This window comes from Lactuca serriola, chromosome 9, assembly GCF_051521515.1.
Source record: "Lactuca serriola cultivar US96UC23 chromosome 9, Lser_US96UC23_V15, whole genome shotgun sequence".
NCBI classification, from domain to species: domain Eukaryota; kingdom Viridiplantae; phylum Streptophyta; class Magnoliopsida; order Asterales; family Asteraceae; genus Lactuca; species Lactuca serriola.
This window is the reverse complement of record NC_136416.1, coordinates 130424068-130442482: the sequence shown is the minus strand read 5'-3', so window position 1 is coordinate 130442482 and position 18415 is coordinate 130424068. Positions and strand designations below refer to the sequence as shown.

The 18415-nt window shown below is 34.3% G+C and overlaps 1 protein-coding gene across 2 annotated transcripts; it reads left to right on the top strand.

Moving 5' to 3' along the window:
• The first annotated feature begins 5393 nt into the window (after positions 1–5393).
• Positions 5394–18082, top strand: LOC145072590 (histidinol-phosphate aminotransferase, chloroplastic-like). 2 transcript variants are annotated; one of them, XM_079019034.1, is made up of 10 exons: positions 5394–5573; positions 5658–5904; positions 6765–6848; positions 7345–7499; positions 10221–10318; positions 10484–10592; positions 14801–14958; positions 15957–16099; positions 16290–16430; positions 17714–18082. In XM_079019034.1, the coding sequence occupies exons 2-10, from the start codon at positions 5662–5664 to the stop codon at positions 17843–17845; spliced, it is 1263 nt and encodes a 420-aa protein (XP_078875160.1). In that variant the 5' UTR covers positions 5394–5573; positions 5658–5661; the 3' UTR covers positions 17846–18082. The 2 variants fall into 2 exon arrangements, with proteins under 2 accessions (XP_078875160.1, XP_078875161.1); XM_079019035.1 differs by having other exon boundaries at positions 5647–5904.
• The last annotated feature ends 333 nt before the right edge of the window (positions 18083–18415 follow it).

Below are 18415 nucleotides of genomic sequence, written 5' to 3'. Positions count from 1 at the left end.
AATCTGTTACAAAATGTTGAATACTAAGCTATACACTAAACAACTGTTACGCTGACGCTGAGTGACCAGTTTCAAACATCATCATATTACAAGGTTTGACCTTACAGTATGAATAAATGTATGCCATTCATTGAGATGAAATCACGTTTGTTTCCAGAGAATTTGATATTTTTATATAAAATAAGTTGTAATTCGTTTGTTTATAAAATGGGTGTGCTTATCCCGGAAAATCCTATATTTTCCATAAAGCTGAATCGTAAACTGTTTGTTTGTAAGATAATCGTATTTAACCCGAAAAATCCTATATTTTCCATTAAACTGAACTGTAGTCTTATACATTCCAAGACCGAAAGTGTAAGTATGTATGTCATACTTAGTTTAGTAGTATGTAGTTTTATTCGTAAATAAAACCGTTTGAAGAGATATGTATTTACGTAAAATAAGCGTATTATCGATTTTACGTAAAAATGACGTATTGTCGTTTATCATATGAGTTTTCATAACCGTGCTGAAAATGAATTATCTGCCTCGACGTTCTTCAGGCGTCGAAAATATATGACATTTGTCACCCATAACCTGCCGGTCTGGCTGTAAATATTAGCTAAAGTACGGGATTATCAGTCCTATATAGATCTATACACAAGTATCACGTTCTCCGGGAGGAGACTCTGGTTATAAAACAAGACTTCAATGGATACCTTTGGTAGGTATGATGAAGACGAATGACTCACAAATTTCCAACGAGATACGTGTTTTTGTAATGAAAATATTCGTGTATGAAATTGTTACTCTTTTCGTTATGTTTATAATATATAAAAATAATCGTATTTTTATATAATCATTTCCTTGCCCCAAAAGGGTAAAATAATGTGATTGATTCCCAAACTATAGCTATATAGTTTAAAATGTATTGTTTCGTTGAAAATGATAACCGCTTCGTTTTAATGTATTTTGCATGTAACCGTTTGCAAATTTGGTAATAACGTTATGTCGCATGTTTGGTATTCTTATGTAAGAGATACTTAAACGTAATAAAATATAAACCATAATTTGTATATTAACACAAGTTTCTTGTGTTTTACTTGTATTCTCCCCCTTAAAACATAGAAAAAGTTATTAAAATGTAGGGGTATGAACTCACCTTATATGTAGTCGAGTTTTAGATAACGAGACTATAAATGGTGATCCTCGATTTAGAACACGAAATGATAGTTGTATCCTAATGTTTAAACACATATTAATGTGTGAATATTTGATGAACTAAGAATTTATATATGGTATACACACTAAATTTAAGAGATACTTACCAAGTCTTATAACTTGTTCTTAAGAAGAATGATCTCCTGGAGTAGTTTGATCTTGGGATGAAAGGAAATGAGTCTTATACTTGAGAGTGAATGGAAGGGATAATGTTTGCTATTTGAGAGAGAAATGAGGACGTTCTTGTTTACTAGAAGTGTTAACTGGTAGTAAACTCTATGTAGTATCTTAAGTATGAAGTAATATGAGGAGGTGATGTTTTCATTGGTAACTAAATCAAATCACATCGGGAAGCTGAATTAGGATAAGATAGCAAGATATTTAAGGAGTTTACTGTCAAGTTGCAAGTGTTTACTTCCAAAAGAAGAGTTTACTCCCAACCATGAAGGTGTTTACGACCAACATGACCGAAATCACCCAAATCACCCTCAAAAAGGAGATTTCGGTCTTAATGGACCCAAAATATGGGTTTATAGTCTACTTGGTTTGGGTTTTCGGTCATAATGGGCTTCAAGCCATGGATTCACAGTCCTATGTGAGTCCATGAAGGAGTTTTCAGCCATATGTGAATTCAAACTCAAGAATGGAATGTTTAAAATCAAGTTTACTAAAATCATGTAATTCATTTGACTTTTGTTGACCCATTTTTACTCCTTAATGTTTTGGGTAATTTGTATTAGCTTATTATAACTTAAACTAACTTGGGTTATCACCTCTCATACTTAAATAAAACCCATACAAGTATGGTTCATGAAAGTCATATTCTTATTGTACTGAATTACATTGAATTCACATGTACACGATGGTAGTTCAAACTTTTATTTTAACATGTGTGATTTACATTGGTTTGAAATAACAGGTTGTTACATACGCTGAGTGTACCAAGCTGGAGCCCCGTAATCAGGAAGGGATTCCTGATCTACTACGCTGAGCGTAGTAACTGAGTACGTTGGGCGTACTCAGTCTGTGTTGACCTCCTTTAACTTTTTAACTTTTTGAATTTAACCAAGTTTGACCTAAGGGCATTTTTTGTAATTTAACTAGTAGTTGAGATTTAGGTCCCTGTTAATTGTATAGGTAACCTGTAGAGGTAGCTTTTGGAGCAATGATCGATGCAACTATTATTTCAGATTATGAGGTGAGTTTCCTCACTATACTTGTGGATCGAAGGCACCAATGCCGACCCATTGGATTATGTTTTAGGATAGTAATGGTCTTCGTGACACTTACTGATATGCATGTATGTGCTTGTTGTCTTTGTGACTCTTGCTAGTACTGTATGCTTAGTTGTAAGCGGTGAAATAAGTTTGTACCAGTTGAATGATACTGAAGGAGTCAGAAGAGACTCAGAGAGTCGAAAGGGACTCGACGAATCGAAATGGACTCAGCGAGTCGGAAGGGACTTAGAGAGTTAGAAGGGACTCATGATGAAATAGACCCGTTACATGTTTTAGTATGATATGCATGTATGATATGTATGTATGGTATGTGGTACTTTCAGGAACTCACTAAACTTTGTGCTTATAGTTTATGTTTATGGTTTCAGGTATTTCCGTTTCCAAAAAGGAAGGGTCTGACTTGATCGCACTGCATCCCCTTGAGTTTTATTCCGCACTAAATGTTTACAAATTACTCTGATGGGGGAAGTGGTCCCTCAGCCGTAAAATCACCTAAGGTGAGTATTAGAAGAGTAAACTCCATGGTGAGGCCTTATACTCTTCCATTGCAACCTAATAGCCTCCTAGCACTTGACCAAAGAGTTTTTCTTCGCATTAGGATGTCTATATGTGTTTAATTAGTGTCTTAATCACTAATTACTTGTAAACATATGTCTTCATATGTTACTAGGGTCTTAGAGTGTGTTCAAGTCTTTACTTGACACCAAACGCTCATCCGACACTTCCACCCGATCTACTCGCTACAGGTGAGTTCATACTTTTAGCTATTTGTCAATAAAACTGTTTTAGATAACCATTAAGCGCATTTTCTATGTTAAACTGTCATCAAATTATTTTCAAACTGCTTTTAAATTACTTTCCTTTTAAATTATATCTACACCAATATATTTATATAAATAAGACTTGAAGGACTTAGGACCGATAACTCGCCTTATTTCCTGTTCTTGTTTGATTGTGGTCTTAGGGTATACTGTTATCCGTCCGACTGTCGTTGAATTCTTAGTTATATATCATATATATTTGTGTTAGATATTAAAGTCTTCATCTTATTCAATACCTTTGTGAATCAAAGGCTTGCAACCCCACACACTATTTAACTATAAAATGTATAGTTAAGACTACTGCTCATTACCTCTATTACCATGATACCCACTATAAATACTACTACTACAAGTTAATGCACGTTAAAGAGAACACTCTATACTGTATACTAAAAGTTACTATACCAGAGAACATGCTAATTCAAAATATAACACACTATCCCTCTATACGGCACTCTACTGCGCAAATACCATGTAACCAGAGCTTCCCGGAAGGAAAGCAACACTACATGTATAGATCTATACAGGACGGACGCTATTACATCCCGACTGTTAACTACAGTCCGAGCCGACTAAGCCTACGGGTGGCACTACATCGCTACACTACGTATGACCGGGAAGGTCATTGGAACCTCTATTATCATTCAATTTGGTTACATGAGAGATTACAGCCATATTCAAATTAACACACTAAGACTTAAAGTCTAAGCTAACTTCCCGAAGTAAATAAACATATATTACTAATTGAAGTGTGCAACACTACTGCAACCAACCGATAATGCTTTTCCTTATTAACGTTACCTGAATGAAATTTATTACCTTATTTTTATAACCGAATGTTTCAATGGAAATACTTTTATGCACTCGAAGGATTTAACTTACAAATGCTCAATTATTGGAAAATATAGGATTTTCTAAAGATTTCTTCTATTCTTAAACATTAATTATAGTTTTCATATTACCTGTTTGTAAACACTTTTATACAAGCAACGACACTAAATTCTTATGAACTCACCAGCTTTATGCTGATACTCGTTTTCAAAATAACTTGTATCTTCAGGTCAAAGATAGACAAGTACTGGTGCAACTTTTGAGAAGATGGAGCGTATACAAGACTCATCTTTTATTTTGTTATACTTTTAGTGTCTATCAAAACTATACAGAACACGCTTGTAATTAAATTTACTATATTAATACAATAGTTGTTGTCGCTTGTTTTTACTATTATGCAATTGTTATGATACTGTACATGACGTCCTCCACCCCAGAACGCATTCCGCCGTTCTCGGTTTTGGGGTGTGACAGATGACATGAGCGGGTATATTGTTGGCATTCCATAGCCGCTACCCAATGAACCGGAAGCCAGCCTCAATGATGGGTTGGCGATGTATGTTTAGCTACTTGATCGTGTTTTTAAACTACCTATCACCACCATTAAAAGCATCACTCATAACCGTCGTATGACTTTCTCTCAGGCTTTGAAATCAGCCATTTCCAAAGGTGGTTGCTCATTCCGGGTCCGTTGAAGCGTGTGTTGCTTTGTTAATTCTTCCTAGGTGTACTCTTCAGGTGTTCAAGCCCAAGAATAGGCAATAAAGTAGGTTTGACAACAGGAAGTTTTTGCAACATCGTAATATCTTGACCACATTAGCTACTTGGGGGACTAAAGACGCTATCACCAAGCTAGTTTAAATTATTCGTTTAAATTTAAAAGATAAAAAACATCTCCATTATAACAAATTATTATTTTTCTTATTTTCTTATAAATTCAAAGTTCTTAAATATTTTGACTTTTATATTTAACATTATTTTTAAATTAACCGATGTAATACATGGGTCTCACAGTTAGTATTGAATTTTTTTTTTACTTCAAAATAAAATTCCAAACATCCTTTTAACCACAAATCCTTTTTATAATTTAAAACTTTTTTGAAATCCTACGAAAGAAAAATACAAACTACTATATGACATTTTTGTATTTAAGTATTTACTTTTATTTAAAATAATAATAGTAAAAAAAAGGCGAGGGGTCATAGTGCCGGGTTCTCCAAATTCGATCTTTGGTAAACTAGTTTTAAAAAAAACACGTTTGGTAAACTAGTTAAATTAATTTTTAAAAAAGATTTTGGAATCAAGAACTAAGCCAAAAACCCCGTAATCCCAATAAACCATAGTCATAGTGCCGGGTTCTCCAAATTCGACCTAAATCTGCAGTTTTGCATATAAGAGCGTATCATATTGCAGGGTTTAGGGCTCTGCAGTCCAGAACTCGCTTGAATCCTCCCACAAAATTGTTCATACCGACCTAATTTAGGTTTGTTTTATTTGATGGTGTTCTTTTTGCTTTCATGCTTTCTCATTCTACTTGTGGTTTATAATCATTATAGTCAAAATGCAGATTAATGGGTGCGATTGACTTATACAATGGTTCATCTCTTTGCATGGTCAAATCCAGCAACGGTTTTCGCTTTTCGTCATCATTGAAAACAAAAACTTGTGACTTTTCAAGGAATCAGAGGAAGTTGAATTGCATGGCCTCTATTAGCGCAACGGTCAAAGAGGGAAGACAACAATTGACTGGGGATTCCTTCATCAGACATCATCTTAGAGAATTGTCCCCATACCAATCCATATTGCCCTTCGAGGTAATCATTTATCATCTGATATAGTTGGCACTCCAATTAACAATGCATGATTTTGTATTTGATTTGCCTTTTTATCAATTCAATCTTACCCTCCCACTTATAGTTGATATTATCTTAGTTGTATAGTTTTCATTTTTGTGGGAACCTATTCTATTAACAACAAAAGATAAAACCAAATTGACCCATTTCTACATATATGGGTTGAAGTCGGTTCCTCCAGTCTCCAGATTGTTATCGTATAAATCAGAAGCATATGATGTTGCTTTTCTAGATATTTGAGCTTCATTTGAACAACACCATGTTAGATCATAAATACTAATAAAAAAAAGGCATGAATCATTTCAGTTGGCTGAATAAAGCCATTGGCAGATCTCTTTGGTTACATAGATGAAGAGGAGGAGGTATTCACGTCTGTAGTAGCAAAGACAGACTAGTGATCAAGAGGTTCAAAAAATTGCAATTGTACATCTGTCGTGTAACAAATGGGATATTTGTCTTGTTCTAATAAGTTAAAGAAAGTTTGCTATTTGTAACAACTAACACGTTTGGTGTGCATTGCACTGGGATACAGACCGGCAGTGTCAATGAGACAAAAGTTGCCATTTTTTTTGTCCCTTAAAAAAGCAGGACATGGGCTCAGTCAAGTCTCGATCTCTCGTTTGTACCATGACCTCACTATCATCATCATCACCATCATCATCAAAAATAGCCCTTGTCATATGTAACAAACATAGCCAGCGTAAATAAGCAAAACAATGATGTCTCTTGTGTCCTTGCTGCTTATTAAGTATTATTAACAGCCTAAAAATGGTATGGTATGCAATGAGTAAATGACAAGAAGGTTATAAATTATGATACAGGTTTTGTCAACTCGTCTTGGTAGGAAGCCCGAGGAGATTGTAAAATTAGATGCAAATGAGAATCCGTATGGTCCACCTCCAGAGGTAAGCGTAAGCCTTGCTTTGCTTTCTTATATATCAATTTGCCTCCAAAAGCTATCAATGATGAGCATGTGTTTTTCTACTACCTACTATCACTCAAAGAGCCTTGCTTTGCTAAAGTTTTTTTTAGCCCCGACATTCTGGTTTGGTATCCTGGTCATGGTTTTAAAATTATAAAGATTTGATAAATAACATTTTCTTTTCTTGCTTTTTTTATATATAACAATTATTTTTTTTAAAAAAAGTACCTCCAACAAAATATCATTAGTGTGTATCAATTATATATTTTCTAGATTATAATACGAAGAGAAAATTTTGAGGGTACGAGAAAGAGATTTAGAAAAGTAGCATGAGAAATCAATCTTTATTTATAATGTGGAATTTGGAAAAGGAACAAACTTGTAGTCATCTAAAGTAAAGAATGAAATCTTTTTATTTGTAATATATGTAAAAGTCAACCTAGGAATTATTGTTTTAAATTACAAATACTGATTTGTAGGTTTTCGAGGCATTAGGAGCAATGAAATTTCCTTATATTTATCCGGACCCTGAAAGTCGTAGACTGCGTGCTGCCCTTGCTGAGGATTCTGGGCTTGAATCTGAGTATATCCTTGTAGGCTGTGGGGCTGATGAGCTAATTGATCTCATTATGCGGTTAGCCATTTACTCTCTTTCTTTGATTTCTTCCACTTATAAATCTCTATTCTTGGATCCAATAACATGATTCATTCAGTTTGCTACAACAGAATTGCCAAACCTGATCTTGAAATAATCAATTATTGTTTTCTTAGACTTTTAGTTTTCTAAAAGTATTTTGATAAAACATTTTGAAAATAGAAAATTAATAGTTATTATACTCATCTTCGTTTTCCAAAACAGAAGTTACCAATATGTGAAGCTTTTTTAGTGTTATAATTTCCACTTTAACTCTTGAAATGCTCATAAGTAATATCTATATATATTTATCCGCAATAAACAATTACATCACAATAATAAAATTCCTGCAGTTAGAAGTATTCTAAAACTGCTGTATATCAAAAGAAGCTAGCAATGTACATGATCGATGTTTGATTATACCTTTTTTAATTAATAATTCATAGAAATAAATTATAAAATAACTTTTTTTTTTTTTTGGTACATGCATGATATACCTAGTCACTGTGTTTGACTTTCTTGAGCCATCTCCCATGACCTCAATTGCCTCCTCCAATGATGCGGGTTTCTTAGGAACTAGTTATACTACTTATGTTGCTAATGGTTTCTCATGAGTCATGACTTTATAAGTTACACCACCATTGCCACTCTTACACTTCACCTTCCATATTTGACTAGTTTAAGCAGAGGGCACAGGTGTGTGTGCTCGGTTGTACTTTTGCTGTTGTTACAGCCAAACTTTCAAGTTTCATAAAAGGACCCCACTATTCATGCCTCAACATGAATATCTAGAATCATGTTCAACCATTCTTGCACATTAGAGTTAATTGTATTGCTTGCAACAACTAGATTATAGCATCAACATATGAATCTTCCAAAAATAAAATCTTGAGTTTTACACTTGTAAAACCCAAACAAACTTAATGTAAAGTGTATGTTTGATTGTTGTCAATTTTGGAATAACAAAACATTGACTTTATAAACACTATGACTATGTTGCAGTTTTTTATTCTCTATGTCAATAAAAACATTAGGGAATAAAGCAGAAAACTATAGTTGCAATAAAACTGAGTTAAAAGAGGGGACAAGAGTAAAATTGCACAAAAGTTAAAAGGAAACTAGTCCACTGCTCTTTTATCCTTGTCTAACCTTGCTAACAAGTAAGTAACAACTGCCTGAATTTCCCCTTAAATTTTATGCATGCTCCTTCCTTGATCAATCAACATTATGATATGATGTGTGTTACTGTTGAACGAAGCCACCCTCCATTTCTCCTTCAAATTGCCTTGCTTTGGTCATTGTTTATTATTTTCAGATGCAACCAACCTGGCATCTAGTGATACCTACCTACCTACCAAAGCTTTGTGAATGAATCTCTTTCTTTTTTTCTTCTTATATACCTCACACGCCCCCCATCTTCCTTGATGCCTTCATCATTTCCTCGCTTTTTCAACACTCATTCTACAGCTATTCTCCTCAGTCATTCCTCGTTAAGGTTAAATAAAGAATGAAAAAAACTACCCCATTACCCTTAATACCATGGCCCCAGTTCTTACACGACAACAACCTTTTTACCATTTTTCAATTTCATGTAACTTATCCATACAAATGGGACTTATTATCATGTATTAGAAACATTTGCCATAACTCCAAACTTAACGCTCTTTTATACTTTTCCAACTTTACACTAAAACTGGGATTTCTAATCTTTTTATTTCTTCCCGTAGATATCTAACACATGGACGGAAACAACTACTCAATATACAATATACTCGATTCTACTCCTGTTTACCTTACCCCAAATCTTGACTGAGCATGAATAATTTTCCTAAGGCTTACCAAGAAAATAATCTTGACCGAAACCCATAAATAAACACTCCAAAATCTGGATTGGGCTTCTTTCATCAAAGTTGATTTCCTTTACAAGCTCTTCAACTTTAATTCTTACTTCAAATGTATATTCACAACTTAATTTCCTTCTCCCTCTATGGTTTTGTTATAAGTGAACTCAATAACCATAGGCAGATTTTATTCAATCTTGGTCAACTGGGAGATTCAATTGTTGCTCTTTTCTTTTCTTTACACGATTATCCAATATTTAGTCTATACTTGCACATTAAAAAAACTATTCATGTATGGCATTTTTCATATATAAAATACAAAATTTTATTTAGATCATGGATTAGGTGTCATGTTCACTATTCTTTTAATTGAACTTCTTTTCATTAATTTGAGTTTGTTAGAACTTAGAACTTAATGCAAACGTCATCATTAAGAAGTTATAATATTAGTTTCTATGTAGTTATTAGTAGATGTTTTCATTGTTTGTTAGGACATTTTGTTTGTATTTAATCTTTTATTATTATTTAGCTATGAATTGTTATATATTATTTTTTATTATTAATTTTATAATTTTAAAATATATAGCATATTGTTTAACTAATGTAAAGTGCAAACTTTCTTTCCATGTGTGTGTGTGTGTGTGTGTGTCTATATATATATATATATATATATATATATATATATATATATATATAGCCTCTATTAATATATTATGTTTATTAAAAAAGTTATATACCTGAGCAATGTAAGAGTATATAACTAGCTCGTTATGACTTGTAGATGTTTGTTGGAGTGTTCTGACTTGTTATGCTAAAATCTAATTTTTGTTATTGTCTGTGCATTTGTTTATTTTTAAGATTTGATTTTGTAATGTCACAGGTGTGTGCTTGATCCAGGTGACAGTATTGTAGACTGTCCTCCAACCTTTACAATGTATGAATTTGATGCAGCTGTTAATTGTGCACGTGTTATAAAAGGTAGGGATTTAATTCTCTGTTCATTATGTATCACATCAATAACAGTACCATGTGCTTTTCGGTATTTTGCCCCAATAATATATCCACACCCTGCCTTCCTTTACTACCTTATATTTCTTCCATGTTTTAAATTTAGTGATTTTTATATCTGGTCAAATTGAGCAGTACCTCGGAAGACAGACTTTAGTTTGGATGTAGAAAAGATTGCTGAAGCTGTTGAGCATCAGAAACCAAAGATCATTTTTCTAACTTCTCCCAATAATCCTGATGGGAGGTAATCAATAAATAACTGCTCTTACTATTATTATTATTATTATTATTATTATTATTATTATTATTATTATTATTATTATTATTATTAATTAATAGTGTTGTTGTTTTCTTTTGCTTGAAAAGTGCTCCATGGGTATGCAGAAAAATAAAACTGAACCAAAAAAATGAGAAAAGCCATTACAGAAAACCCAAAACCAAACCGTTTGAAAATCGACAGTTTGGATTTCGATTATTTGTTAAACCGAAAAATTGGCCAAACCATATCTTAATACGGCGTGTTTTAATAACATATATATACATACACACACACACACTGATAGGGAACGGGTCAGTCCAACTAACAAGCCCACTGAAGAGCCCAGGCCTTGGAAGGTCTACTCACGCAAAAAGAAAATAGGACAGGTGACTTTGTATTGACTATCGAGCTCTTAACCATGTTACAATCCCTGACAAGTATCCAATCCTAGTCGTCGAGGAACTACTCGATGAACTTCATGGCTTTGCTTTCTTTTTGAAGATCAACCTTAAATCAGGATTTTATCAAGCCCGGATGTGCGAATCGGATGCCTATAAAACTGCTTTTCGTACTCATAATGGCCACTATGAGTTTTTAGTTATGCCTTTTGGGCTAACTAATGCGCCTTCTACATTTTAAGCCTTAATGCACAAAGTCTTCCGCCCACTTCTTCGTAGTGGCGTTCTCGTCTTTTTTGATGACATTTTAGTCTACAGCACAAATTGGGACTCCCATTTTCAACTCCTTACCCAAGTGCTCATACTTTTACAAGACCACAAATTGGTCATTAACAAAAAGAAAAACTCTTTTGGCATCCAATCGGTTGAATATCTTGGACACATTATTTCACAACAAGGCGTTTCCATGGATCCTCAAAAGATTACTGCTGTCCAAGCTTGGCCTACACCTAAACACGTGAAAGGAGTTCGAGGTTGTCTAGGCGTCACAGGCTATTACCGAAAGTTCATTCCCGGGTATGGCAAGATTGCCCGCCCTCTAACTGAGTTGACAAAAAAATATGGGTATTCTTGGGGGCCTGAAGCACAAGCTGCTTTCGATCTTCTGAAACATACAATGACCACAACCCCTTTTCTCACACTTCCTGATTTCTCCAAACCATTCGAAATCGAATGCGATGCATATGGCCATGGACTTGGGGCTGTCCTCATGCAATCTCGCAAGCCAATTGCTTATTTTAGCACGACACTGCCTGGCAAAACACTCTCCAAATCTGCATACGAAAAAGAATTGATGGCTCTCGTCTTAGCAGTTCAACACTAGCGACCTTATTTATTGGGGCGGCCTTTCACAGTTTTCACAGACCAAAAGAGCCTCCGCCATCTACTAGAACAACGCATTACCACCACTGACCAACAAAATTGGCTTGCCAAACTTATGGGATACAATTTCTCTATTCTCTACAAACCGGGACGAGATAATAGCGCTGCCGATGCTCTCTCCCGTGTCTCCGAAGCTCCAGACTTTCGCACCCTATTGTCATATTCTTGTTGGCTAGATGGCGATTCCTTGTTGGAGGGTTTCGAGGCTGATTCTCAACTTCAAAATATCGTTTCTGATTTACAGGCCAACCCTTTTTGACATCCTGGTTTTTCCTTCATCCAGGATAAACTATACCACAAAGGCAAATTGGTCATTCCAGCTTCTTCAGGTTGGATTCCTCAGCCGATTGCAAAATTTCACGACAGTCCTACTGGGGCCACTCGGGGTTATGCCGGACTTACCGCCGTTTAGCAGCCCAAATTTATTGGATCGGTATGACCAAAACTATTAAAGCTTATGCTTACCCAAATTTATTGGATCGGTATGACCAAAAATTTATTGGATTTTATCACATGCTTACCCAAATAAAAAGGGCACGAAATGGTCTTGGTAGTTGTTGACCGACTGTCCAAATATTGCCACTTTATACCTTTAATTAAACATCCTATCACAGCTCGTTCCCTTGCTGAAATATTTGTCAAAGAAGTGATATGATTACATGGTCCACCCAAGACCATCCTTAGCGACTGTGATCCTTTGTTTCTAAGCAAATTTTGGACGGAGATTTTTAAGCTACAAGGGAGTCACTTGAAATTCAGCTCAGCATATCACCTGGAATCCGACGGTCAAACCGAGGTGGTCAACCGCAGTCTTGAAACATACCTCTGATGTTTCGCTTCTGAGCAACCCAAGACTTGGTCCCACTGGCTTCCATGGGCAGAATTCTGGCATAATTCTGCTTACCATGTATCCACAAATACCACTCCTTTTCATACTGTCTATGGTCGTCCTCCTCCGACAATTTTTCAGTACACTCAAGGTGAGATCCGTTGTGAAGCAGTGGCATCGGATTTGGCTAATCGAGACGACTGACGAGGCCCTTTCACAGCTCAAATACCACCTTGCACGCTCCTAGTCCTACATGAGGACTTATGCAGATAAACACAGACGGGACGTTGAATTTTCCGAAGGGGATTGGGTCTTTCTCAAATTGTGTCCCCACAGTCAACAATCAGTTATTCGTCAGATCAACCAAAAGCTGTCACCTCGCTTCTATGGGCCTTTCCTCATCACAACCCGCGTTAGTCTAGTTGCTTATCGCCTCCAATTACCAGATTCTTCGAAAATACACCCTGTGTTTCACGTCTCCCTTCTTAAATATGCCATTGGGAACCATCAAGCTGAACCATCTTTGCCCCCTGGGCTCGAAATGGACTCCACCACCCCTCCACACCCACTACAATGGTTAGAGACTCTCAAGTCGAAGAATTGCTCATTCAATGGGAAATCAAACAGTTTCTGAGGCAACATGGGAAGACGCTTTTGCCATCCAGACTTCTTTCCCTACTTTTGGGCTTGCGGACAAGCCCAATTTTCACGACCCCGACATTGATAGGGAACGGGTAAGTCCAACTAACAAGCCCACTGAGGACCCAGGCCTTGGAAGGTCTACTCACGCAAAAAGAACATAGGACAGGTGTAAAGTGATGTCATAGTTGTTGCATCATTTGAGGGGTAATATATATATATATATATATATATATATATATATATATATATATATATATATATAGGGTTAATTATATCTTCAACATGTAATATGCATTAATTACTTTCTTAAAATAACTAAAATGATTGGTCCAGAATCAGTCATACGGGCACATAATAGATAGTGAAAACATTTGAACCTAACTCTCTCTCTCTCTCTCTCTATATATATATATATATATATATATATATATATATATATATATATATATATATATAGTTGAATGCTGGAATAAGGAGGTGTGGAGAGAATATTTTCTGTTAGAGAGAATCGGCTAGTGGCTAGCTTGGGCAGGAAGAGTAGTTATTGGCTCTCTTCTTTGACATTCCATTTTGTATTCCTTCCATTACCATTTCCAGACCTAAATCAAGCGTTCAACCATTGTTTGTGATTCCATCTTGTTAACAGTTATTTGCTTAATCTAAACCTTTCCTATCTCTCTCACACACACACACACATATATATATATATATATATATATATATATATATATATATATATATATATGTGTGTGTGTGTAGAGCCAGGTTCTTTTGAGAACCAAAAAATTTGTGAGAACGCGCGAACTGATAATCAACTCATCATTTTTCAACACCAAAAACACCAATCTTCTCCAAATGGTGTGTCTAAGCCATATCTAGGCTCAAAAAAAAGATTTGACGATTTTTTTTTTGTATGACTGCTGATGAGCACAATCAATAGTTGTAGGACTGCCGATTGTGCTCATCAGCAGTCCGTACAACTGTTGATTGTGCATACATGCAAGTTTCGAAAATAAATAAAAATAATTGTCAAATCCTTTTTTTTGAGCCTAGATATGGGTTAGACGCACCATTTGGAGAAGATTGGTGTTATTGGTGTTGAAAAATGATGAGTTGATTATGAGTTCGCAAGTTCACATGCTTTTTTAGTTCTCACAATAACTCAACCCTTTATGTGTGTGTGTGCGTGTGTATATATATATATATATATATATATATATATATATTGTGAAAATTGAACAAATTTTGAGAAAGTGAGGGAATGATTTCCCTCCCATTTATCCTTTATTATCTTTCATTTCCGAAGCATGTGTGATTTTATTACAACAAGTGATAAGTGGTGTGTTTAGTATTTATATATTTATCCTGATGGATGTGGACAGTGTGATCAGTGATGATGTTCTATTGAAGATACTTGATCTACCGATACTTGTTGTCCTGGATGAAGCATACATTGAATTTTCAGGACTTGATTCTAAGATGCGATGGGTCAAGCAACATGACAATCTTATTGTTCTTCGCACATTTAGCAAAAGGGCAGGTACATAACTTTCTTCTTCTTCTTCTTCTTCTTCTATCCTAAATCCTATTTATTATACCCATGAAAACTTACAATCATCATCAAGCTTTGACAGCTACATTTGTATAGGGTAGGGCTATTTTAATATTTTCGAACGGACAAGAGTGTTTTTGGATGGGAAAAGAAAACTGCTTATCTGTCTTTCCTAGTCCTAGATAACAAACAAATGACATAATACATGATGTTTGATGTGCATATGCATCATGAATTCCTAGGCCCAAGTACCAATAAACCAAGATTCTTAAAAGGTCATTCTAGAAGGTCCAAAAGGGTAGTGGTGGAAAGTGGCCGAATTAGGTTATAGGACTGAGAAGAATTAGAAAAGGGGATTATGTCTTTGACTTTGTTGTCTAGACTTTTGATATTTTGATACATCTTGTATTGGCTCCAACCTTGTGCTTATGAGAAAATTATGTTTTTTTTTTTTTTTTTTTTTTTTTTTTTTTGTTGTTGTTGTTGTTGTTGTTGTTGTTGTTGTTTGTAGTTCATCATTAAGATCATCGTCTTCTCTCCTAAATTTGATTTCATTAAACCCTAATTTCTGTATCTTATCACATTATTATTGTCATCATTCTTTAAATTGTTGTTTTGAAGAACAGTTTCAGTTAGTTTCATGATATTTTGAAATTACTACACATTTGAGCTATAAACTCGTAACACCACCAAAATCCAAACCAAATGATTGGTTTTAGTATCATCAATATGTGGTGTTTTTGAAAGGAATAACTAGTGTACTAGTTGGTGTGTTTGGTTTATTATTATTATTATTATTATTATTATAAGAGTGAGTAGTAGCAAATCACTTTTTTTTTTTGTTTAATAAATGGAATATAAGAAGGTAAGGTAGGTATGATAATAGATGGTAGTGTTATTTGTCCCATTGAATTGATAGTGATAGTGATAGACTGATAGTGAATAGTGATGGAGATGTTTGTGGTTTTGGTTGGAATTGGAAACAGGGTTAGCAGGACTACGGGTGGGGTATGGAGCATTTCCTTTGAGCATTATTGAGTACCTCTGGAGGGCAAAGCAACCTTATAATGTCTCTGTTGCTGCTGAACTCTCTGCTTGTGCTGCATTGCAGAATCCCACTTATCTGGAGGTAATTATTTGATACCATTACTTACAGTTACAGTTACAGTTGGAATTGGGTAGACTGTTCAAAGTACATTCAATGTTGGCCTTGATAAGAAAAAAGTTGGAGCAATGAAAATAGAATTGGGTAGACTGCTGCATCTTTTCAAAGTACAATCATGTGACTGTTGTGTTGACTTGAGATTATTGATTGGCAGAGAGTAAAAGTGGCCCTGGTAGAAGAAAGAGAGAGGCTTTATGCGCTTTTAAAACAAGTCCCATTTCTAAATCCGTATCCAAGCCATTCCAATTTTATACTTTGCGAGGTCACTGCTGGAAGAGATGCTAAGAACCTAAAGGTCTCTCTCTCTCTCTCTCTCTCTCTCTCTATATATATATATATATATATATATATATATATATATATATATAGCTGCTGTGTTTGCTTGTTACGTGGGACAAGACAGGAGTTTAGGGTTATTTTTTTTTATGATGATGATGAGGGCTTTTACGTCTTTTGCACACATGCACGATATGAGAAGCACTCTGCCCCTATATAGGCAAGCTGCATGATCGTCTTTGGGACTGAATTTGTTATATTATATGTAAATAAGATATGTGGTTTTATCTCTGCCTTATGTATTAATTAATTATAACTAACAAAAAATTACATCGAATAAAAGCTCATCAATATGCAACCTTTTTAAACATTTTTAACTCTTTGTAAACTTAGTTTACAGCATTTTTTTTTAAAACTTTTTACTAAGTTTTTTTACAACCTAGGAATGGTGAAAAAAATAAGTAAATAAGTTTAAAAGGTTTGATATGTAAAAAGGTTTAAAAATATTTTTTAAACCTTTTTTGAAAACCTCTAAAAAGAAATCATCCTTTTTTAACCTTTTTACTTATATTCAAAATTTTTAAACCTTTTTCTTATGTTTTTTTCAACCTGCATAGGCTGTAAAATAGGTTAAAATGATGTAAAAAAGTTTAAATATGTTGTAAAAAATGGTTTAAAAAAAGTTGTAAAAAATTTTCAAAGTCTATAAAAAGTTTGTGCAAAAAGTGTTTAAAAAGTTGGGACCAAGTTTATAACAAAGTTTAAAACTTGGGCAAAAAGTGTAAATATGTAAATGATAGCAGGTGAAAACACATAAACCGTAAGTTGGTTATCTTTTTACACAATAATTTGGTTTTGTTGGCAACATGAAGACAAACTATACATATGATATAAAAGATTCATTATGAAAATTGATTTTATTGTAAGATGCCAATCTAACATGATCGTACTATTTCATTACCTTGCTTATTCGATTACCAATTTCATCCAACCAAATGTTTCGTTTGTGGATTCTGGTGGAATTAGAAATTGAGATTCCAATATTCAGGTCTGTTGGAAGGAATTCAATTTCCATTAAAAGAAGACCAAAATACCCTCATTAAATATGTTTACGATTTAAGTGTATCTAAATATTAGTAAACTATATCTAATTTTTATTATTGAATACCATTTTATTTCCTTCCAACCAAATAAATAAATAAATAAATGCATATCAGTAGTTGCTTGTTTTGACACAGATATTCTTCCATTGTGTGGTGTGGTTTATTGATGATATTAAAGATGATGATTCATGATTTACAGGAAGATCTTGCAAAAATGGGGGTGATGATACGTCACTACAGCAACAAAGAACTGAAGGGCTATGTCCGTGTTTCTGTTGGTAAACCAGATCAAACTGACGCTTTAATGGATTGCCTCACCCGTCTATCTTGATCTCTATTATTTTTATTGACATTTGTTGTTTTCTAGAATCAATCAGATAAGATGTCTGTCTGTCACAATGTCTAGAAGAAGAAAACGCTGTAACTTGTGTTGATTATCACATATTGCACCCATCGTCGTTTGTCATGTAGGACAAATGTCCTTAACTGTGATTAATCAGATTGGGAGGACATCTATTATGTTTTTTTTTTCTTTGCTGGTTGGGGCAAAAAGTGTAACTTTTATCTAGCGTCTTACATTGTGAAATTTATATATTGCTTGTTGGGTCGGTTGGGTTTGATAGTCGGAAGTCTAGGGGTGAGTAAAAATCGCACCGTAACTAAAATTAACCGCAACCGCAATAAAAACCGATGATGAGGTCTTTTGTTTTTCAAAAACCGCAAAAAAACCACACTGAATTATATATATTATATATGATTTTTTATTAATTATTAATATATTAAATATTAAAAATAAGACCTTATGAATGAAAAAATAATAAAATTCTAGAAGACAAAAATGTTTATTTTTTATTTTTTATTTTTTATGTTTAACTTTTAAAAATAGTGAAATTTGATAATT